The 25,255-nt window shown below is 34.1% G+C and overlaps 1 protein-coding gene across 6 annotated transcripts in view; it reads left to right on the forward strand.

The window, feature by feature from the left end:
- The window catches only part of Sfmbt1 (Scm like with four mbt domains 1), a 160,133-nt gene that overhangs the window by 88,039 nt on the left and 46,839 nt on the right, over nucleotides 1–25,255 (forward strand). For 5 of the 6 annotated variants that reach the window (XM_047530992.1, XM_047530993.1, XM_047530989.1 and 2 more), the window contains 3 exons: nucleotides 7,096–7,190; nucleotides 17,660–17,900; nucleotides 24,822–24,910. In XM_047530992.1, coding sequence (XP_047386948.1) covers nucleotides 7,096–7,190; nucleotides 17,660–17,900; nucleotides 24,822–24,910 — 425 coding nt within the window. Of the gene's footprint in view, nucleotides 1–7,095; nucleotides 7,191–12,460; nucleotides 12,499–17,659; nucleotides 17,901–24,821; nucleotides 24,911–25,255 lie in introns of those variants that run through there. The other variant, XM_047530994.1, reaches the window with a different exon arrangement.

Consider the following 25,255-nt stretch of genomic DNA (forward strand, 5'->3'; position numbering starts at 1 on the left):
TTCAGTATATTAACAAAGTTGAACTACCGTCAATCATTACAAATTCTAGGTCATTTTCATGACCACCAAAATAAGCCATTGGCAGTTGTTTCCTGTTTAGCCTCTGACAATCATTTAATCTACTTTCTGTCTCTATGGATTTACCTACTCCTGCTTTCTTTTGACTGATGTTTGCATAGTATCTTTTTTATTCTTTTATTTTCAACCTCTTAGTATCATTATATTTGAAATATGTTTTTTATAACAGTAATTTAAAATTTTTTTGGTTTTATAATGGTGTATTTATACCATTGATGCTTAATGTACTTGTCGGTATGTTAGGGCTCAAACTTGCATTTTAAATTTTATTTTCTCTATTTTTGTTTTTTCTGATTTCCCCCTGCTTTCTCCTTAGAATTGCTTTAACATTTTTATAGAATTCCATTTTTATTTGACTGTAGTGTTTTTTTTTAATTCTATTTTTAGTTTTGATGGACCTTTACTTTATTTATTTATATGTGTTGCTGAGAATCTAACCCAGTGCCACACACATGCTAGGCAAGTGTTCTACCACTGGGCCACAATCCCAGCCCCAACTGTAGTGTTTTTGAGTGTATGCCTTTGCATAGATTATTGGTGGCTGCTCTAGGTATTCATTATATGTATATAACAGAACATCATTTATTGGTTTAAGTGTAGAAACTCTTCCTATCTTTACATCCCTTTACTTTCTGTTATTGATAATTATCTTAAATATTTCCCCTGCATATTTTAAGAACCACATTAGACATTGTTAACATTTTTGTTTAAACTGTCAAACATAATTTAGAATACTCAAGAAAAGGAAAACCGTGTTATATTTTTCAATATTTAAAAATTTTTAATTATCATTTATTCTTGCCTGTTTTTCCAAGATTCTCCTCATTTCTGTTCAGAGAATTTCCTCTAGTCTTTTTTAAGGGTAGATCTACTGGTGACAAATTTTTATCATTTAATATTGTCTGAGAATATGTTTATTTCCTCAGTACTCCTCCTCCTCTGTCCTTCTTCAATGACTTCAACTTCTTTCTTCTCCTCTACCACCACCATTACATCATCATCTTCATCATCATCATTATTTTGGTACTGGGGATTAAACCCAGGGGTACTTTACCACTGAGCTACATCCCCAGACCTTTTGAAAACATATTATATTTTGGAGCAGGGTCTCACCAGGTTGCTGAGGTGGACCTTCAACTTGAGATCCTCTTGTCTCAGCCACCCCAGGTCACTGGGATTACAGTTATGTGCCATTGCACCTGACTCTCCATTTATTATTATTATTTTTTAATATATATTTTAGTTGTAGATGAACACAATACCTTTATTTTATCTATTTATTTATGTGGTGCTGAGGATTGAACCCAGTGCCTCACAGGTGCTAGGCAAGTGCACTACCACTGAGCCACAACCACAGCCCCTGCATTTATTATTGAAGGACATTTTTGCTGGATACAGAATTCTGGGTTGAAAGTTTTTTTCTTTCCTTCAGCTCTTTCTTTTACTGTACTTTATTTATTTATTTATTTTGATTCACTGTACACAAATGGGGTACAACTTTTCATTTCTCTGGTTGTACACAATGTAGAGTCACACTGTGTAATCATACATGTACATACGGTAATGATGTCTGTCTCATTCCATTATCTTTCCTTCAGCTCTTGCAAAGTTTTGTACTACTTTCTTTTGGCCTCCATGAGAAATGTGCTTTCATGGGAATCTCTTTTTCCCAGCATGAGATAACCACCTCTATTTACCTGCTTAGGAAAAATGTAGTTTTTCTCTTGTTACTTTAATATTCTTTGTTTTTTGTTTTAAAAAGTTTGATGCTGCTGTTTCTTTGCATGGATTTCCTTGGGTCATTTTGTTGGGGGGTCTTCTCAGCTTCTTGAACCTATAGGCTTATATCTTCTGCCAAATCTGGAAAACTTTCAGTCATTATTTCTTCAAATACTTTTTTAAACCCTGCCGTCTTTCTTTTTGTCATCTGGAACTTAAATAAATTGGGTAAGACAGTTTCATTAGTCTTTTCAGTTTTTTTTTTTTTTTTGGTCTGTTTGCTCTTTGTAGATTATTTTCTGTTGTTGTCTTCAGTTTTACTTCTTTCTTCTGCTTCATTCTGCTATTGCACTTATCTGTAGAGTTTCTGTTAAAAATTTGGTTATTGTAGTTTCAATTCTAAAATTTTCTTGTTGAGGTGGAGAGGGAAAAGGGTGGGGAATAGTTGCAACTTAAAATGCTGCATCCCACTGCCTTAAGCAAGGTTCAGCAACTTATTTTGAATAGATGCCTTTCAGGTGTGTCTTTTATTAGAGAACATTGAAAAGTTTGCTCTTCATTGTTCAGCCAGTATTTTTGCTGCCTTTATGAGAGAGTGTGTTCACTGAAATATTTACTATGCCATTTCAGAATTGATTTCTTTTTTCTTTTTTTTGCAGGGGCGGGTAGGTACTGGGGGTTGAACCAAGAGGTGTTTAACCAGGGAGCCACATCCCCAACCCTTTTTATTTTTTATTTTGAGACATCATCTCACCAAGTTGCTGAGGCTGGCTTTGAACTGGTGATCCTCCTGCCTCAGCTTCCTCAATTGCTGGGCTTATAGGCATGTGCCACCGCACCCAAGTTGTTATAAATATTATTATTAACTTGTGGATTATGTGTGTATGTGCAGTTGATGAGTTTGACTCCATTGCTATCACCATCAATTTGATGGTTAAATTAGCCTTTCTGGAGCAGTGAGAATTTTTTCAGATTGATTCCTGTGTTCTTTTTATGGGATGTCATCCACAGACATGCAAGTAAATACACATCTTTTGAAAAGAAAAGAAAATCATGGTTCATACTGATATTTACAGTTTTAACTTAAAATTACAGGGTTTTTATTACAATTTTATGCTTCTACTCTTTTGGAAATGTTTTGTTTCCTAGTGATCTTAACGTTACTAATTTGTTTTTATCTGTAATAATCCTATAGATGTTTCAAAATAACAATACCAAGTTGCCAGTTGTCAATAGGATAATAATGTATTGCTTAAAATTTCTTAACGTTTTGCCTTTAAATATATTCCAATGGAGTTTGCAGTCATAGTATTATATTTTAATGTGACCTAAAGAAATCCTGTTTTTGTTTTTATCTTGCAACCAAAAGACTCATTTGTTTGAGTTCATTTGTAATTTTTTTCTTTCAGTTTAAGTATGTTTCTGAATAGTTGCACTCATCTCCCATTTTATAATAAGAAGTAGAGATTTAAAAAAAAACCCATTCTGTGGTTTTACTTAATATACTTTGGTGATTACTCTACATGAATATATAGAGATCATTTTCATTGCTTTTTACAACTGTATAAAACTAGATGTCTTGGTTTTGATGTGTAGACTCAATGGATATACCATATTTATTCAATTAGTTCCTTATTGATGGACATTTGGCTTTTTTCCAGTCTTGATATTACAAGTAGTGCTGAAATAAATAGCTTTGTACATATGTCTTTTTGTATTTTTGCCAGCATGTTTTTGGGATAGAGTCCTAGAAGTGGGATTGCTAGATCAAAAGGTAAATACATATGTCATGTTGCTAGATATTGCTAAGTTTTCTTCAATAGGAGTTTTAATACTGTGCTTTACCAGTTTAACTGCAGTAACTTCACCTTAGAATAAATTGTCAGACTTTTGAAATTTTTCCAATTCAGTATCTCAGTGTAGCCTTAATTTGCATTCTCTTAAAATGAGAAAATTTGCATATCTTTTCATATATTAAAGGACAGTTTGCATTTCTTTTGGGTAGCTCTCTTTTCATGTATGTTGCTCGTTTTTCCATCAGGTCATTAGCCTTATTTCTTCTCAGTTTAAGTAGCTTATACTATGTAATTTAGTTAATTAATTCATCAGTTTTATTGTCATTTTTTTGAATCTTTAAATAAACTTGCCATTTGTGGAATTAGAGTCTTTACTTAGGACTATGAGTTCTCAGCCTAGTTATGTTTTAATAATGGAGTTGTCTTTCCATAGGCCCATTCTTCCAGGTTGCTCTCAGAGTAATCCTTGTTGGCTTGTTTTATATACATACATATGTGTGTGTGTGTGTGTGTATATATATGTTGTAGATGGATACAATACCTTTATTTTGTTTGTTTAGTTTTTTTATGTGGTGCTTGGGATCGAACCCAGTGCCTCACCAGTGCTAGGCAAATGTTCTACCACTGAGCCACAACCCCAGCCCCTTATTGGCTTATATTTCTAATGAAAAAAATGTATGGAAAAAAATGTAACAGCCATGAACCTACCACAAATTTTTAGTAAATTTTAACAGTTTCAATATTTCCATTTTTTGTTGTTAAATATCTGTAATATAAATGTCATCATATTCGGTTTCCCCCGCTTGTGGTACTGGGAATTGAATCCAGGTCTTCATCCATGCTAGGCAAGAACTATACCACTGAGCCACTGAGCTACATCGCAGCCCTTTTTATTTTTTATTTTGTGACAGAGTTTCACCAAGTTGCCCAGGATGGCTTCCAACTTGTGATCCTCCTGTCTCAGTTTCCAGTTGGCTGGTACTGTAGGTGTGTGCCACTGCACCTAGCCATATTAACCATTTCTAAGTGTACAGTTTAGTGACATTAACTACATTCACACTGTAGTACAATCATTATTGCCATCTGTCTCCAGAACTTTTTTCATTTTCCCAGTTTGGTACTCTGTGCCCATTAAACAATTCTTCATTCCTCTTTTCCCACTATTCTACTATCTATTCTATGAATTTGACCACTATAGGTATCTCACATAAATGGAATTGATAGCATTTGACTTTTTGGATTGGATTTATTTTATTTAGCATAATGTCCTCAAGATTCATCCATGTTTATGTTGTATTGTAGCATGTGTCAAGATTTCCTGTCTTTTTAAGACGAATATTTCCTTGTATGTATTCCATGTTTTTGTTTATCCTTTCATCCTTTGGTGGACACTTGGGGGTGCTTCTACCTTTTGACTATCCTGAATATAGCTACTGTGAACATTCATGTACCAAATACTGCTTGAGTTCTGCTTTCAGCTCTTATGGATATAGATACAGAGGTGGAATTATTGGATCATCAGATAATTAAAATAAACAATTTTTGAGAAACTATCATACAGTTTTCCAAGTGACTACTTTCTCACCAGCAGTGCATTAGAATACTAATTTTTTCCCCATCTTCACCAACTCTCATCATTTTCTGCTTTTTTGATAATATCTATCCTAATATGTGTGAGAAGGCATATCATGGTAGTTCTAGTGTACATTTCCCTATGATTAATAATGTTGAATGTCTTTTCATGTGTTTCTATTTTTAAAAAGAAACAAAACACTACAGTTAAATTCTCTTTTGTACTTTCTTTCTAATGATGTTTTCTTCTCACTTTCCCCAAAGTAACATTGTTAAAGTTCATATATATTCTTCCCATTCTTATTTTCATTTTCTTTATTGATATGCATGTATTCATAAACATGATGCTGAAAGTTTTGTTTTGAAGCCTGAATTATTTCTAGCTATGCTTTTCATTCTGTACTTATCTTTTCTGCTTGATGTTTTATTAAATTTAAGATTTATCTATGTCAATGCTAGTTCTTTAATTTCGCGAACTGCTTATGTAGTAGCATTCCATTAAAGAACTGCTACAGTTCATCATCCTACCAATTGCTTCCAGTCCTTAAATATTACAAATAGTGCTATGGTGAATATTCTCTTATTTGCCTCCTCATGTTCATTGGAAGCATGGCTTCCCCTAGAATGTACTCACTCAACAACTGTTTATTGAGAATTTGCTCTGTTCCTCGCATTGTTTTAGGCAGTCGGATGTAGTAGTGAACAAACATAAAACCCTCTTTGCTCTTTTTTTTTTTTTTGTATTTTTAATTTTTATTTTTAAATTTTGCTCTTCAGTAGTTTACATGAAGTAGGGTTGTTGGATTATAGGTATTTGAACCTTGCTCACCCAACAAGTATTTTTTTTTTTTTTTGATATCTACTGCTTACTCAGTAAGTACGTGTGTGTGTCTACTATATACCAGGTATTTTGAGTCCAGGTGACAGAAATTTAAGAGTGACCGAAGTAAAATTCCTATCTTCATGGAGTTTATGATCTAGTAGGGAAGACATGGTGTGTGGTCAAGTAGGAATGAATGCTATGAAGAAAGTGGAAGCAGAGCCCTTTTAGATGGGTACTGAAGAGGCAACAACATTTGAGTAGAAACTTGAATGAATTGAAGGTGTGATTCTCCTGGAAGATGAATCTTTGAAACACCAAATGCAGAGAACTTGCAGAAAACACAATTTAAAAATGTCAAGAAACTCATTGTCACCTGGGTACAGTGAGCAGTGAAAGTCTGACTGGGGACAAAATAGTAGAAGGGTATGTGACTAGGAGTTAGCTCATGTAGGACCTTGTAATCTTTGAAAGATTTTAGCTCTTATTTAAGTATGATTGAAAGATTAAAGGTACTGTGGACTAGAGATAGTAGTTGATAGGATGCAAAATTATTGGATTTGGGATGTTTTAAAGATGGTAGTAGCTACAAATTTTTTTATTAATTGGACATAAGGTGTGAAAGAAAGGGGAAGGATAACTTCACTTTTTTTTTTTTTGGTATTAAGCTAAAACATGATTAACAGTATCTTTACTCAGAGAATACTTAGAAAGAACCAGATTGAAAATTTAAGTTTGAAATGTGTATTAAGTAGCATAAACGTTTGGTATTAGATACTAATTTGCAAGTCAAAATGAATATAATAGTTTTATACTCCCCCTGTCTTTGTATTATATGATTTACTTGGGTGAACTTCAGATTTGGTGTCTCTCCAGCAAGACAGCATATCAAACTTTTGTTCTGTTGAAACCCATTGACATTCAGAGCACTAAGGGAACCTGCATTAAAACAACAATGAAAAAAATTACTTAATCCTTTTGTGCAAAATCAACTAACTTGTCCTGAAGTAAATTCTGTAAGTTAGATTGCTGTAATTTTAAGTTTTGTACCTTGAGTTTTCTTTTATTGAGATTCACCTGTTTTTTGTTTTGTTTTGTTTTTAATTTCAGATGCTGGATCTGGTATGGAAGAAGTAGAATTAAGCTGGGAAGACTATCTAGAAGAGACAGGGTCCACAGCAGTTCCCTATGGGTCTTTTAAACATGTAAGCAATAACTGTAATTGCTTTACTGTTTTATCGTTTTCCTTTTAGTTGCTGTGTCATCATTAGAGAATTGGAATTGTTTTAAGTTGAAACACCTTTTCCTTCTTCCCACCATTCTTATTGACAAAACTTGACACATTCTAAAATCCTTCTTGGTTTTTTAATTCTTTCTGCTTCTCAGTATATTACTTACCTTTTTGACTGGTCATGGATGTTCCTTTGTATTTTTGCAAATAATTCTTTTCATAAATGGAAGAAAATTATTTTCTTTTACTTTGTTGCTTTTTATGACTATTGATTTTCTCATTGAAACTAATTTCAGTGCCATTTCCCTCTTGTTAAGCAGAAACTTAAGTATGTCATACATTGGGGCATATTAGTGGCCTATGTAGCTCAATTTTATGTCCTAACAGCTCTGTTTAATGCTTTTCCAAGGGACAGCACATTTGCCCTATGTAATAACTAGAATGTAAGAAAATACCCCCAACTTTGTTAATAATTTATACTTAGACTTGGTTTTTAAACTGTTTTCCTTAAATTCCCTTTTACAACACATGAAATTAATTATTTTAAAATTACTTTATTTCATATTTGTTTTAGTCTGCTTGGGCTACCAAATATCGTAGACTGGGTGGCTTAAACAACAGAAATTTATTTTCTCAACAGTTCTGGAGACTGAAATCAGAATGCATGATCAATTTCTGGTGAGGATACACTTCTTCCCTTCAGGTGTCTGTTTTTTTGCTGTGTCTTCACATAACCTGGGGAGCAGGGTGGGAGGGAATCATGTGTACAGATCTATATTAGAGTTCTCTGGTACTTGTTTTTTTTTTTTTTTTTTTTTTTTTTAATAGATGGACAGAATCCCTTTATTTATTTTTATGTGGTACTGAGAATTGAACCCAGTGCCTCACACATGCTAGGCAAGTGTTCTGCCACTGAACTACAACCGCAGCTCCACTCTGGTACTTAATAAAAATATTATGTTGAATCAGGGCTTCACCTTATGGCCTCATATAATCTGATTACTTCACTGTTATTTGAAGTTTGTTTCTACCCAAAATTTGTATGTTGAAACCTAATTACCAGCATGGCAATATCTGGAAAGGTGAGACCATTGGTAATTGGTACCTTCATAAAAGAGGTCTGACCAGAAACTAGTAACTCCTAGAAGGAAACTTGGGGTCAACACTCCAGCAAATAGGCACAGGCAACTGCTTTGGTAGGACCCCTAAAGCTTGGGAAATAATACCAAGAGTTAATAAATGGGATGGCATCAAATTAAAAAGCCTCAGCCTAGTAAAGGAAGCAGTTAGGAATGTGAAGAGAGAATCTACAGACTGGGAGAAAATCTTTGCTAGCTACTCTTTGGACAGAGGATTAATGTCTAGAGTATATAAAGAACTGAAAAAAAAAAAAAAAAACAAATAACCCTACTAACATATGGGCAAATGAATTAAAAACTTTTCAAAAGAAGAAATACAGATGGCCAACAAATATATGAAAAAGCATTCAACATCATTAGCAATTAGAGAAATGCAAATCAAAACTACACTGAGATCTCATCTCACACCAGTCAAAATGGTAGTCATCAAGAACACAAGTAATAATAAATGCTGGAGAGGATGTGGAGAAAAAGGATTACTTTTACCCTCTTGGTGGGACTGTAAATTGGTACAACCACTATTGAAATCAGTATGGAGGTTCTTCAAAAGACAAAGAAGAGAACCACCATGTGACCCAGCTATACCACTCCTCAGTATTTATCCTAAAGAATTAAAGCCATAGTATTACAGTAATACGTGCTTACTCATATTTATAGTGACACAAATCACAACAGCCAAACTGTGAACCAGCCTAGGTGCCCATCAACAGATGAATGGATAAAGAAAGTGTGGCATATATACACAATGGAGTTTTATTCAGTCATAAAAAAATGAAATTATGTCATTTGCAGGAAAATGGATGCAATTAGAGACCATTATGTTAAGGGAAAGCTCAGAAGGTCAAGGGTTGTCTGTTTTCTCTCATATGTGAAAGAGAGGAAAAAGGAAAAGAAAGATGGGATGAGAAGCATATGAAAATTAAAAGGAGATCTGTAGAGGAAAGGGAACAGGAAGTGGGAGGTGGGGAGAGAGGAGGAAAGTGCTGGGGAGTGATATTAGCCAAATTATATTGTTATATTGTTTGCATGTACAAATAAGTAGCAGCAAAACCCATCATGTGTATTTAAAATGCACCAATAAAATAATGTGGAAAGAAGAAAAAAAATAAAAAAGGTCTGGGAGAATTTACCCCTTCTACCTTGTGAAGACACAGTAAGAAGTCATCTGTGAATCAGAGCAGCCCTCACCAGACACTGAATCTGCTGGTAGAAGATCTTGAACTTTCTAGCCTCCAAAATTGTGAGCAATAGATTGCTGTTGTTTATAAATTGCCCAGTCTAAGGAGGGAAAACAAAACTGAAGAAGGAATTTGGAGATAAATCACATTTGGGAAGAAGGGTCTAAAAGAGTGAAGAAGCCCTCCTCATGGTGTATTCTGGTGGGAAAAACAACAATAACAACAATCACTGTGGGAAAGGCACTGAACTCTCTCCGAATATTGTAGAACAAAAACTTTAAGCTATTAGGGGAAGGAGTATAAGCCCTATCAACTCAGGGCAGCTTGGAGAATAGAATAGAAGAAGACAAAAGCCCTCTGTTCCTAGGGGAGGGGTAGGAGTACATGCTGAAGCATTAGCAATTCCCCGCAGTTGAGATAAGGGTAGGATCATTGAGAAGTTCTTACCGTAAGACTCAGGGACAGAAACCTTAAAACTGAGGTTGAATATAAGAATGTTCCTCCTTACTTGTCCCTTACCCCATCAGGTTAGAAAGTGTTGAGTAACAGAAGTCTTTTGTAGGGGTAGAGGCAACTGTGTGGATAGACAGTTTCTGAGGTGCAGTCACAAAGAGAAGACCAGAGTCCCAAGGATAGAGCAGCAGGCATTGACAAAAAAGACCCTCTGGCAAATGAGCTTGTACCCTAAATACTAGATGATGCTACAGGAATTTGAAGCCTGTGGTACACTATGAATAACCATAGCAACAACAAACTCCAGACCCATCTCCACTCTTGATTAGATTGACTTAACTTTTTCCCTTGAACTAAAGACCCATGAAAAGAAGAAACATACCCATTTTCCAGGCATAAAAACTATTTATTTGACTATGTCTTGACTGTTCTATACGTGATGTTCAGCCAAAGATTATAGGGCACATAAAGAAGCGAGAGAAAAACAAAAAACTGTCAAGAGACCAAGCAATTAACAGAACCAGAGTCATGTGACCCGGATGTTGGAATATCACATAGGGAATTTAAAATAACTATGATCAATATGTTAAAGGATATAGCAGAATTCATCCTTGGAGAGCATGCATGCATGAACAGAAAAGGAATTTCAGCAGAGAAAAAACTATTAGAAAGTATGAAATGGAAATAATACAAATGAAGGACTTAATAGCAGAGTTGATTAATGCCTTTGTCAGGCTAATCAGTAGACTTGACAACTGAGGAAAGGATCTGTAGACTTGAAGATAAATCAACAGAAGTTTCCCAGATTGAAAAACGAGAAAAAAGTGGGGTCGGGGGAGGACAAGACAGAACACCCACAAGCTGTGGGATAGTATATATACCTGGAATCTCAGAGGGAGGAAGGAATATAGAGTGAGGAAGACTTAATGGCAAATGGTTTTCCAAAGGAAAGAAAGATAATACATAACAGATCCAAGATGCCTGGGGAACACAAATGAGAATAAATACTAAACAGTCTAACAGAATCCACCCAGACATATCATATTCAAACACTGAAAATCAGAGGGAAAGAAAATTTCAATGGCAGCCAAAGGAAAAAAGACACATTACATAGAAAGGAACAAATAATTACAGTGAAACTCTACAAAAACTGTGTAACCTAGAAGACAGTGGAGTAGGACTGTTGAAAGAAAAAAAAAATGTCAACCCAGTAAAAATTTCATCCGAAACTGAAGGAAAAAATAAAGACTTTTTTCCCCAGGAAAACAAATGTTAAGAAAATTCATTACCAACAGACCTGGATTATAGAAACTGTTAAAGGAAGTTCTTAAGACAGGGGAACTTGATAAGACAGAATATATTCAAAGAAATATGAAAATGATGGAAAAGAGCATGAATGTGTGGTCATTTTTTTCTAAAAGATTACTTTGAAGCAAAAATAGTAGAAATATATTGTGCGTTTACAGTATATATAACTACAGTAGTATGAAGAATGGGTGGGAGGATTTAGAATATATCCTTGTAAGATCTATATATACAAGAAGTGGTAAAATATTTTTAACTAGACTCCAACTGATTAAAGATGCATATTTAAAACTCTTCAGCAAACACTAAATTAGAACAAATTATTTTGATAAAAAATACATAAAGTTTACTATTTAATTTTTACATGTATAATTCAATGGCATTAAGTACATTCATGGTGTTGTACAACTATCTGCAGAACTTCTATATTGTCTCCAGCAGAAACTTGGTACACATTAAATAGTAACTTCCCATTTCCTCCTTTTCATAGTCCCTGGGAGCCTTTATTGTACTTTCTGTGTACCTCACATAGTGAAATTATGATACTTGTTTGTCCTTTTTTGTTTTAGTTCACTTAGCACTACATTCTTAGGATATCATTTTTCTCCTTAAAAAATTTGGTAGTATGTTCTTGGGTTTGCAGGATACATTTACAACCTATTCAGTCTCTTAAGTAACACTATTCCACATTGCAGGTAGTGCAAATGCCTTTTAACAGAGTATTCTCAATGCCTCCCTCAAGTACTTGATAACATTGCTGTCATTTACTCATTTATAAGCTATAATATTCTAAGCTATAATCAACAACTACTGTGTTACTATTATTATTTTGAAAAACTGTTATCTGTTAGTTCAATTAAGAATAAGAAAAATTAAAAATTTTATTTTACCTTTTATTCCTTCTCCAGTGCTCTTCCTTTATGTAGCTCTGAGTTTCTGACCTATATCAAATAGTTGTTTCTTTCTAAAGAATTTCTTTTAGTAGTTCTTGCAAGGAAGGCCTACTGGTGACAAAATTCCTCAATTTTTGTTTGTCTAAGAATGTATTTCTTCTTCAGTTCTTAAAGATAATTTCTCTTGATACAGAATTCTAGGTTGGTGGCTTTTTGCTTTGAATGCTTTAAATATTTCACTCTACTTTCTTCTTGCTTGCATGGTTTCTGAGGAAGAAAAAAATGGAAGAGCATTAGAGAAGGAATAAAAAAAGGTAAAATAAAATCTTTAATTTTTCTTATTCTTAATTGAACTAACAGATAACAGTGCTCAAAATAATCACGACAACAATGCATTCAATTATGTATGTTTATGTACAAATATATTGTGTAAGTGTGCCTCTATATACATGAAATGAAATGACAGCAATGATACAAGGGTTTAGAATGATACAAGAATTAGAATTGTTGTTATAAGGTTCTCCTACTGTCCATGAAGCAGTATAGTGTTATTTAAGAAATGGATTGGAATTACTTTAAATGTATATTGTACCTTTTTGGGCAACTATTAAAAAGTTAAAAAAAAAAAAAAGCCTGATACGATAAGAAAGAAGAACAGAGCTGGGGAATGTAGCTCAGTGTTAGAGTGTTTGCCTAGCATGTATGAAGTCCTGAGTTCAGTCCCTAGTACCACAAAAAAATAAATAAATAAATAAATAAAAAGGAAGGGGAGAGATGATCAAATGGAATCATATATAAGTTGCCTGTTAATAACCACAAAAGACAGAAAAAGAGTTGAAGACAAAAATAGGAACTAAGAATAAGGTAACATATCCAAAACAGTAATGTATAGTATGTGGTAGATTGTGTGTGTGTGTGTGCGCGCGCGCGCGCACATGTGCTGAGGATCAAATCCAGGACCTTGTGTATGCTAAAAATGTATTCTACCACTGAGCTATCCCACAGCCCTGTTTATGATAGATATTAATTTAACTCTTATTAGTAATATTTCAAATGTCAGAGGTCTAAATATAGTTGAGTGTTAGAGTGGATCAGTAAACAAGACAGAACTATGTGTTGTCTACAAGAAAACCACTTTAAATATAAAAAATATAGATTAAAACTAAATGGATAAGCTGGGCATGGTAGTGCACTCCTGTAATCCCAGTGGCTCAGGAGGCGGAGGCAGGAATATTGTGAATTCAAATTGAACTCAGCAACTTAGTGAGACCCTAAGCAACTCAACCCTGTTTCTAAATAAAAATTCAAAAGAGGGTTGGGGTTGTGACTCAGTGATTAAGTACCCCTGGGTTCAATCCGTGGTTGGTAAATAAATAAATAAATAAATAAAATTAAAAAAATAGAAAAGTAAAAAGGACTGGAGAGTAACTCCCTGGTAAAGTGCCCCTGGGTTCAATCCCTAGTACCAGATAGATAGATAGATACATACATACATACATATATACATACATACTAATACCAGTCAAAAGAAAGTGGGAATAGTTATGTTAATTTCAGATAGAGCAAACTTCAAAGCAAGAAAGTCATCAGGTATGTAGGCTATTACTTGATGAGGAAGAGGTCAGTTCCATAAGAAGATATAATAGGGCTGGGGATATAGCTCAGTTGGTAGAGTGCTTGCCTCGAAAACACAAGACCCTGGGTTCAAATCCCCAGCACCACACACACACAAAAAAAGAAGCAAAGAAGATATAACAATTCTTAACATATATGGAGTTAACAAAAGAGCATCAAAATATGTGAGGTGAAAACTGTGGATGTAACTCAGTGGTATAGTACCCCTGGGTTAAGTTCCCAGTACCCAAATCTTTAATTAATTATTTAAATAGTTTTGTTTTGGATGGACACAATGTCTTTATTTTATTTTTATGTGGTGCTGAGGATTGAATCCAGTGCCTCATACATGCTAGGCAAACGCTCTACCACTGATCTACAACCCCAGCCCTAGAACCCAAATTAAAAAAAAAAAAAAAAAAAAAGAGAGACAAAATTCATTGAACTGCAAGGAGAGGCAGAATAATCCAATATTATAGTTGGAGAAGTCAGTACCCTTCTATCAGAAATGAACAGGTTTATCAGGCAGAATGTCAGTAAGGAGGACAATTGAGCTCAACAACACTCAGCCAGCTAGATATAACGGACATCTATACAATACCTCATCTAGTAACAGCAGAATTCACATTCTTGTCAAGCTCACATGAAACATTAAATAGGATAGACCTCATTCTGGGCCATAAAACACTTTAACAAATTTAAAATAAGAATAGAAATCATACACTTTCTGCTATAGGACCACAGTGGAATTAAAACTGTGTATCAGTAACAGAAAGAGAGGTGAAAAATCCCCAAATATTATATATTAAACAGCACACTTCTGAATAACATATGGATCATGGAAGAAATCTCAAGAGAAATTTAGAATTATTTTGAACTAAGTGAAAATATAATAACATTGAAGAATATCAAATGTCTAGGAATAAATGTAACAAAAATTTGCAAAGAAATTTCAAACCTTTATTAATGTAAGTTAAAGATATATATAAAGGAATATACTTTTTAAAGTAATCAATCAGATAATTGCTATTGTAAAGATGTCATTTCTTTCCAAATAAGTGTGTAGATTAACTGCAACCCAAACTAAATTCCCCCTAAAATTTTTAGGTAGAAATTGGCAGGCTAATTCTGATGTTTATATTATAGGATGTATGAAGGACCAAGGACCACCAGACATATCTGAAGACTAAAAAAATATGAATACTGGCTATGCTACATATCAAGCTTAATTAAGATAGTAAAGTGCTGCTCTAAGGAAAAATAAATCAGTAGCAGATAGACTTTTGTAGGGACACTTGATTTAAACAAAGGTAGAAATATATAGTGGTTAGGAAAGGTGCTGATTTTTGTATAAACACTGAAATAAATAAAACCTGATCCTACCTAACTCCAACCACATATTAATTCTAGGTGGATATGAGTTTTAAATATGAAAGACTTCTAGACAGTAATATATCATATCTATGACCTGTAGAGGTAGGACAAGATTTGTTTAAAAATACGGAGAAAGCATTAATTTAAAATACAGGCAAGTTAGACTACATTAAAATTTAGAACTCAAGTTCATCAAAAGACACCATCATGAAAATGAGAAGTTATTTGCAGCACAAATAACCTTTAAAGAACTGAACTCCAAAATACGGAGTGAATAAAATATGGGAGTGAATTGATATGACTACTTTGGAAAACAGCTTGGCAATTTCTTATAGAAATGAATGTGCATATGTACCAAGGGACATATGGAAATGTTCATGACATTATTTGTAGCCTCTCAAAACTATGAACTGCCTCCACACCTAGCACTAGTAATAGTAGAATGGATATACTCTGATAGATTTGTGTAGTGGAATACTATAGAGCAATGAAAAGAGTATCCTTATACATAATGGTGTGAATGAATCTCATAAGCAATGTTTAGCAGTAGAAACCCTACACAGAAAAATAATCATACTGATAGCATCAAAACATGGGTGACATTGCAGAGTTACATTCAGGATAGTAGTAACCATTCAGAAGTAAAACAGTGTAGCAACTAGAAGAAAGAATTTTATACAGAATATGGGACTTGTCTTCTCTGGCTCTCTTCAGGTCTTCACTTTCATTTATTTGTCATGTCTCCGTAGTCCCCTTCAGTGTATGACAATTCCTCATTCCTTTGTCTTTCATGGATTTGATACTTCTTTTTAAAAATTTGTTCTTTTGACTTGATACTTTTTGAAGAACATGTATTTCAAGTCAGTTATTTTGTGGAATATTCCTCAATTTGGATTTGTTTTAATTCACTTGATTGGATTGAATTTATGTGGATTTGGCAAGAATATCAGGAATAAAGTCAGGAATGATGTAAAGGATACATAATATTAAAATTTTAAGACTGATGATGTTAACTTTGACCAGTTAGTTAAATAAAGTGGTATCTGCTAGTAATATTACTGTTTTCCATTTTGTAATGAATAAGAATTTTAAAGGGGGAAATCTTTGAGTTTGTGCAGATACCATTTCTCATCATGGAAATTTTAGCATTCATCAGTGATTACAGTGTTTGTCATGGTTATTTTATAATGTTTGTCTAATGGTGATTTTCTGTTTTCATCATTTTTTTCTGTATTTATTGATTGGATTTCTGCTTCAAGGAAGATCTGTCCCTCCCTTGCCCACCTGCCTGCTTGCCTTCCTTCCTTCCTTCCTTCCTGTCTTTCTTGTGAACTCATGAATATTTATATTGTCAGTGATTTATAATTTATTATTCTCCTTACTTATTGTATTGCTCCTATTGTTTGAAGTATGGCCACTGGGAGATCTTATAGTTATCTTCCATGCCTTTTCAACATACCTTATCATTTTTTGACCATTTGCTTACTTTATGGCATCATAAGATATTCCAGACTTTTATTTTTCTTTCCCCAAAATTGTAGTCATTTCTCCATGCAACTCTTATTCTTTTTTTTTTTTTTTTTTTTTTTTTTCCAATTGGAGGATGACATTTAGAAACCAAGCTTTGGGTGCTTGCTTATTGCTACTGGATGTCATTATTTATATTATCTTTCAATTCACTGTTAGGAAATACATGTATAGGAGCACAAACATAGAGATACATCTACACTTTTTTTTCCTATTATTTGTCTCTCTAGATGTCTATCATTGTTTCCTCCTTCAGATACCTCTGATTCTAGCCCAGAACTACAGTTTACTTTAGTTTTCCCTTTTCCTTATTTGTAATTTCTTCTTTCCACAGTGAGCAACCTGGCCCTCCTTATCCACAGTATATTTATTTACTTAATCCAAGTATACACATAAAGCAGTTTCAGAATTGCTAACCCATACCTTTATCACTGTATAATTTTTATTCTGAATTAGAACACACAAGAGACAATATTATTAATTATTAATCAAGGATAACTAGTGGAAACAGACTGTTTTAGGGACATTGCGAGTAGGCACCCTCCATATGGTATATATTATACTAATTTGTTATCATTACAACTTATTTTTATCCTTTCCCTATTCTAGTTTCATACATATTCTATTGAGTGGTCTAGAAATTACTCTTGAAAACATGTATTGAAGGCTGTTAAAATGGTGACTATTTAGTAGTTTATATACTAAATTGAAAGCATTTTCTGTAATCAAAATAGACTGCTTTGGTGAAAATATTGAATTCCTTCTTGTCAAACAGGAAGAGTGGTATTGCTATTTCTCTATTTTCTTTGGATTACTCTTCTGAGTTAGAATTGGAATTTCTCAGTTTTCCCTTGAGAAGATTTTATTGGCTTTAGTACTTCAGAATTGAAAAGAATGTTGGGCAGAGAAATACTCATCTGAGATAATTTGACTTGTGCCTGATAACATTTCTGTGTTCAGGTGGATACACGTTTGCAAAATGGATTTGCTCCTGGGATGAAACTGGAGGTGGCTGTGAGAACAAATCCTGAGACCTACTGGGTTGCCACCATCATTACTGCCTGTGAGCAGTTGCTTCTCCTCCGCTATGATGGCTATGGAGAGGACCGGAGAGCAGACTTCTGGTGTGACATCAGGAAGGCTGATCTCTACCCCATTGGGTGGTGTGAGCAGAATAAGAAGACCCTTGAAGCTCCGGAAGGTAATACTTTCTGGCAAGACTTGGTATGACCTTGTTATAACAAAATTTGGATTGTCCAGAGACCTGAGGTTTTGTCTCACAAGCATATAGATAGGTTTACTCAACTTTTTAGGTTAACGTTTCAAATGAAAATAATTATAAGTGTAAGGCACATTTCCCTCTCTTTTAAAATTATTTTCTCCATAAAGCATCAACTTTTTACGATGTTCATAGAGGACATCATTTCCTTTTAAGACTGTGAGATTGAGTTTGGACTTGAAGATCTGGTTGTTTTTAAGTATATTGAGTCAGTTTGATGTGCTGTCTATATTCTCTTCCTAGTTTTATTATCCTCTCTCCTCTTACCCTTAAGCAATTTGAGAACTGTGAACTTTTAAAATGAACCAACTGAAGTTCCATTCCAGGAAGGAACCCTACTGAGAGAAGAATCCAAATTGAGCAGGAGAGAGGAATAAAGGCAGAAGAAGGATGAGATAAAGGTGGGGGAAGGGAAGAGAGCTACAGATTTAAGAAAATGCCAAACTTTTTATATATCTTTTAACTTCTTATTTTCATGTAATTTTGGATTTATATGAAAATTATAAGAATAGTATAGAAAAGTTCTAGGAGACTTTTTGCCAAGTTTCCCCAAATGTTGACATTTTACCACATTTGCTTTATTCTTTCTCTCCTGCCCACGCATGCTTTTTTTAACAAACTCTTTGAGAATTAGTTTTAGACATAATGCCCTTTTACTCACAAATACTTTAATATATCTCCAAGAACAAGGCTTTTATGAGCATAGTAAAATATCAAGATCAGGAAAGTAACTTTGATACTTATTTAATCTACAGACCTTTTAAAGTTTTTTAAAACAATTGTTCTAATAACAATTTAATAATAAAAGAAAATCCTAGATCATGTGTTGCATTTGGTTGTTGGGTCTCATAAAAAATTTCCTTTAATCTGAAATGTTCCTCAGACTTTGTCTTTCATGGCTTTGACATATTGAAAGGTGCTGTTGTCCCAATATATTCATGATGTCCTGCTCCCAGGAATGGTCATTATGCCCTATTTGTTCCTGGACTAGAAAATTTAGTCCAGTATCACATGGCATTTAGTTGTCACACCTCTTTAGTTTTCTTACCTTTTCTTTGTCTTTCTTGGTCTTGACATTTTTGAAGAGTGCAGGCCATTTACTCTATAATTGCTCCCAATTTGGGTTTGTCTTCATTACTATAGATTCAGATTGTGTACTTTTGGTAGGAAAAATGCAGAATTATATCCTTTCAGTATATCCTAGTGGGAGATGCATGTTGTTGATTTGTCCTATTACTGATATTAACTTTCATTACTTAGATTAAGTTGGTATATATCAGAGTTTTCCATTAAAATTATTTGCCAGGCTCAGTGGTGTACACCTGTAATCCCAGTGACTCAGGAAATTGAGGCAGAAGGACCACAAATATGAGGCCAGCATCTGCAACTTAGAGCCTGTCTCAAAAAAAAAAAAAAAAAAAGAAAAAAAAAGAGGGACTCCTCCGTCTCTAAGATGTAGCTTAGTAAAGTGCCCCTGTGTATGTGTATGTTGGGGGTGGGGGCAAAACTTACACACACACACACTTGTACCCTTTTTAATTAACACAAATGCTTTGCAGTTGTGGAAGTATCTCATCACTGTTCACCCACTATTTTTAGCATTCACTGATAAGTTTTATTTGAAACAATTATTACTCTAATGGTTACCAAATGGTGTTTTTCTAATTTCTCTTTCATTTCTTAATTGATTTGCTACTATAGAAAGAGGTTTTTCTTTTCTCCCATGTTGTGTATACATGTATATTAGTATGTCAGTGTAGACTCATGATTCTGATTTTATTCAGTGGGTGATAATTTTTTATTGTTACTATTTGTTTTGGTGCTGAAACAGATTCATCAAGTAGGTACCCCTTCAAGCTAGATGTGTCCTTTTGATATGTACCTTTCATTTTTTGGGCAGTTACTTATTTTTTGACTGAAGAAGTTTTTGGGTTTTGTTTGTTTTTGTTTTTGTTTTTTTAATTCAGCCCTGAAATCAGCCATTCTCTTTTACTGAAGACTGCTGTTTAGATATGATGGATTATTAAGGACTTGTAGCAAGATTTTGTAAAAAATAACACAAAACCAGGCAGAGTGGTGTATCCCAGCAGTTTGGGAGACGGAGACAGGGAGATTGCATGTTTGAGGCCAGCCTAGGCAACTTAGTGAGATCTGTCTTAAAGTCCCAAAAAGTCAAAGGTCAAATGTTTCTGTGATATGCAGAAGCTAATCCAAAATAATGCAAGGGATAGAGGCAGGGAGAAGAAAGAGAAAGAGGGGGAAAATAAAAGGAGAAGGAATTTCATCAAAATAGAGGAAAGATAAGAATAGAGAAGGGGATTGAGGAAAAGGAAAAGAAATAAGAAAAGGGAAGAACAGTGGAATAAATCCTACAGAACTTTCATGTGCACATGCATTGATTTGCCACAATGGGTCCTGGCATCAGGTGTATCCATAGTACACTAATAATAATAATGAAAAAAGTAAACTGTAAATGGTTTGATGATAGATTGGTGGAGTAGAGTGAGGGGAGTAGTGGGTGCAGGCGGGGAGGAAGTGCTGAGGACTGAATTAGAGCCAGTTGTGTTCCATGCTTTTGTGATTATGTCAGGATGTATCCTGGTGTTGTACATAACTAAAAAGAATTTTTAAAAAATGGAAAAATTTCTTAAATTAAAAGGTCTAGGGGACATAGCTCAGTGGTAGGTGCTCCTGGGTTCCATCTCCAGTACCAAATAAACAATTAAGAGGAAACTCTGGAAACATAAAGCTACCTGGACTATCTTCTCATCTGAAGATTATAGGAAAGTATATTTTATTTAATCAAGAACAACAGAAACTGTTTTAGTTGAATTTCATGAAAAATTATTATGACAAAAAGATAAATACTGTATTTAATAAAAAATTTCAAAACAAACTAATAGTAACAGTAATAATGATAAAAGCACAAATAAAATTTATAAAAATTCAGAAATGAGATGACAAGAGGAAAGGAAGATTTAAAAAGAGAAAAAGTAGCACTTAGACTGGAAACAAAAAAAATAGACATGAAAACTTAGTTAAAATGAAGACAGGAATGAATGAACACTGTAGACTGTCTCTGAAGAGAAATAGAAGGTGAAAGTAAAGGAAACTTTTTAAGAAATTCAGTATGTCTTATTTCAGTATGTCTTATTTTGAGGAGGGTAACATAATTCAACCTATACACCCAGGAATTTGTTAAAAAATATTTCAGTAGCATGGTAAGGAAATATTTTTAAATAAAAAATAAGTGGGGAAAGAAAAAGGACTTGAGAAAAATTAGATTGGTTATGATTTAATATACATAAACCAGAAGTCCCTGAGGAAGAAAACCAAAGCAATTAAACAATAAAATACAATAAATTATAATATAAGTAAACTTTACTGGAATAAAAGACAATATGAAGTTCATACTATAAAGCTCATCATGTATTTAGGAAAATCAAATGAGAACTACATCACCATGTGTTCTGTACTCAGGTGTATGTACCTGTAATCCTAGCTAGTTGGATGCCTAGGGAGGATCACAAGTTCCAGGCCAGTCTGGGCAACCTAGTAAAACTCTGTCTCAAAAATAAAATAAATAGGACTGGGGCTGTAGCTCAGGGGTGAGCATTTGTGTAGTATGTGCTGGACACTGGGTTTAATCCCCATTAGTGGGGTTGGGGTAAGTTTTACTGATATTATTGAAGTTTAAGGCAAAAAAATAATCCTTTGGTTTTTATGTAAAATACCAGGTTTCTTGCAAAGGAAGGAAAACAAAGTTGTCCTGAGGGTTTTTAACAGTAATACTTCATACCAAAAGATAGTGGAATACTTGAATAACATATTTAAGAAATTCAATGAAATAGACTATGACAAGGATTTTACATCCAGCCAAGCTGAACTTTGGGTGTAAAGGCCGTATGCAAACTGTTAAGAACAGGTAAAGATTTGAGAAACGTTGTTCCTAAGAACCCTTCTTTAAATCCTCTAGAGAATGAGCTTTAGAAAGCCAAGTGAATGAACTAACATTAGCATAAGAACTATTAGTGACACATTAAATGAATGTGTAGTTGTACAGCATAGACTACATAATTATAAAGGAGTGGCATATAAGGGAACTCAGACAATGTAGATAGAATATCACTAAAAATATGGGACAATGGGGAAAGCATACGAATGGTGGTATAAGTCTACTTACTACCTTTGAAAAACAATTTTTCTTTTAAAAAATTTTTTAGAAACTATTTTTAGTTGTACATTGACATATGCCTTTATTTATTTTTTTAATTTTTTTATGTGGTGCTAAGAATTGAACCTAGTGCCTCACGCATATAGGCAAGTGCTCTACCACTAAGCCACAACCTCAGCCCCCGCCTTTTTAAAATTTTAACCATCTTTATTACTGTGTAATGTAACTAGATACCTGTTAAGTGTTAGCAGGGAGTATGAATTGAGATGCTGAAGTTTGCTGGAGGAGGTGTTAATGTTTGGAGAGAAAAAAAGAAAATAATCCAAAAAGAGTAAAGAAGAATAAAAGTATTATATAAATGTGTTAATATGAAAGTAAGCAGCAGAAAATACAAACTTTTCTTTTTTTCTTTCTTTTTTCTTCTTTTGGTACTGGCATTTTACCACTGAGCTACATCCCCAGTCCTTTTTATTTGTTATTTTGAGATGAGGTCTCACTAAGTTGCTGAGATCAGCCTTGAACTTGGGAACCTCTTGCCTTAGCCTCCTGGGTTGCTGATATTACAGATGCACACCAACATGCTTGCTGGAAATACAAACTGTTCTATATACCAAAAGATAGATTTAAAAAGACAAAATCTATGTGCAAATGGAGTAGATATTACATAAATAATTTATATAACATTTAACAATGACAGATTTGAGACCATCCATATTGATAGAATGGCACAGTGGTGCAGGCCTATAATCACAGCTGTTCTGGAGACTGAGGCAGGAGGATCACAAGATTGAGACTGGGCTTGGCAACTTAGCAAGATCCTGTCTCAAAAAAAGAGGTAGTAATATAGCTCAGTGATAGAACACCTCTGAGTTTAAATCCCAGTGCTATTTTTTTAAAAAGTAGTAATTTACTCTTATTCTCCTATTAAAAGTAAAAAAAAAAAAAAAAAAAATAGATTGACTTCAGTGACTTCAAATATTTTATCATATATTCTTTAATTTATGACTTCATAGTGAAATTTTTAAACAAGACCCTCACTGACAACCTTTGGAGGATGTCACAGAAGCCAGTTATTTATTTTAAGGACTGGTAAATATCAGGAAAGAATAGAGAGAATCAAGCATATACCCTACCTTCTTTTTGTGAACTCTCCTTCAGGGTAAACAAATAGTTGATGAAGAAAATTTTAAAGTATTTTAGTTAATTAATGATGAAGGATTTACAGAATTAGAATATTATCATCATTTTAAGCCCCTAGTGAATCAGTGTTAACTATAAAATCTGCTAATGTCAAAAGAACAACCAGATCTTAGGTGCCTCTTGATGGCACCTGTAACTCCACTGGTGAAGCATTCTTTCCTTTCCCTCCCCTCTAAATAGAAAATATTAGGGACAGTGGAACAACTAGTTGCCATAGGGAGGTAACCTATGAAAACAGACTCTGAAATAGTCTACATAGAACAAAGACAGAGTCAACAAATGTGCTGCAAGAAAAATGTGGGGGCGGGGGAGAAAGGGAAATAACCTACACACTAAAAGAAGTTTAAATAACCATTTGCAGTGTATAGCTCTTATTTTAGATACTAAATTGATCAAATATTGAAAAACCATTTATGAGACAATTGAAAAAATTTGAACTGGAACTGGATATTTGATATTGAGGAATTATTTTACTTTTTAAAGGTGTGATGTTGTTCTTATTGTGTAAAAAGTTATTTTGCTTTGGAAATATATACTGAAGTATATATGGATGGAATTACATAATATTTGGAATTGGCTTTCAAGTAATTCTTGTTTGGACAGGTGTGGAGTGAGTGAGGGTATAGACCAGGAGTTGGCAAATTGTCTGTAAATTGCCAGCTAGTAAATGTTTTAGCCTTTATGGGTCATATGGCCTCTGCCATAGCTGCTTCACGTTTGTAGTATGAAGGCAGCCACAGAGAATATGTAAACAAATTGATATGACTATTTCAGTAAAATTTTATTTACAAAAATAGCAGGCTGGATTTAGCCCACAGGTAGTAGTTTTGCCCTCCAAATGAAGTAGCCTGTCTGTGAGGTTATGGTTGTTGAAGCTAGAGTACACAAGGATTCAGTGTACCTTTTTCTTTATGTTTGAAAATTACCATAATAAAATTAAGTAGGCTCCTTTTAGATAAATTGCAGTAGCTGGAAGTTTGTCCATTGTCCATCCTTCCTCTTTTTTTTGGCAGTAGTGAGGATTGAACCCAGGGATGCTGTACCTCTGAGCTACATTCTCAGCCCTTTTTATTTTATTTTATTTTTACTGAGACAGAGTTTTACTAAGTCTCTGTCAGTCTTCTGAGTAGCTGGGATTACAGGTGTGTGCCACCACACCCATCAGTGAGTTGTTTTGTATACAACACCTATTCACTTTGTTTTATATACAATTCTTATTAAACTAACTGAAAGTAGCTCTATCTAGAGCAGGATTTGTTTTTTTTTTTTTTTTTTTTTTTTTTTTTTTTTGGTGGGGGGGTTGGGGTGGGGAGGGTTTATCTTTTCAAGCCCCTGAATAAGCAATACATTGAACTCTTAGGTTTTAAAATGAAAAACACACCTCAAAGCCATTACCATGTGTTTATTAGTTCCTTTGTGTTCTGTGGCTGACACCATGAGTAAAAAGTCATTTTTTCCTTTTTATCTAGGCATCAGAGATAAAGTGTCTGATTGGGATACGTTTCTGCGGCAGACTGTGATAGGAGCTTGTAGTCCCCCTGTTTCGCTGCTAGAGGGCGTGAGTATTACTAAATGCCAAATCAGAGTGGAAAACCCTTGAAAGGAAATAAATTGTTTGCTAATTTGCTACTCTGAAGAGAAAAGCATTATTACTAGAGACATAAGCATAAGTATTGGAAATTTTAAACTTACCTCAGAAACTGAAAACTGGTGGCTAGCTTAGTGCCTAAAAATCTTCTGGATTAGTTGCTAGGACAACACAAAACCAATTTTCTATATCCTTTTACACAGTTGCAAAGTGAGACCTTTTAAACTCTTAACTCCGGAACTGAACAGGCTTTGATTCTACTTCAGAGGGGACATCTGTAACTCTTATACTAAATAACTTGAGACCCCTTTTTCT

This window comes from Sciurus carolinensis, chromosome 17, assembly GCF_902686445.1.
Source record: "Sciurus carolinensis chromosome 17, mSciCar1.2, whole genome shotgun sequence".
Classification (NCBI taxonomy): Eukaryota; Metazoa; Chordata; class Mammalia; order Rodentia; family Sciuridae; genus Sciurus; species Sciurus carolinensis.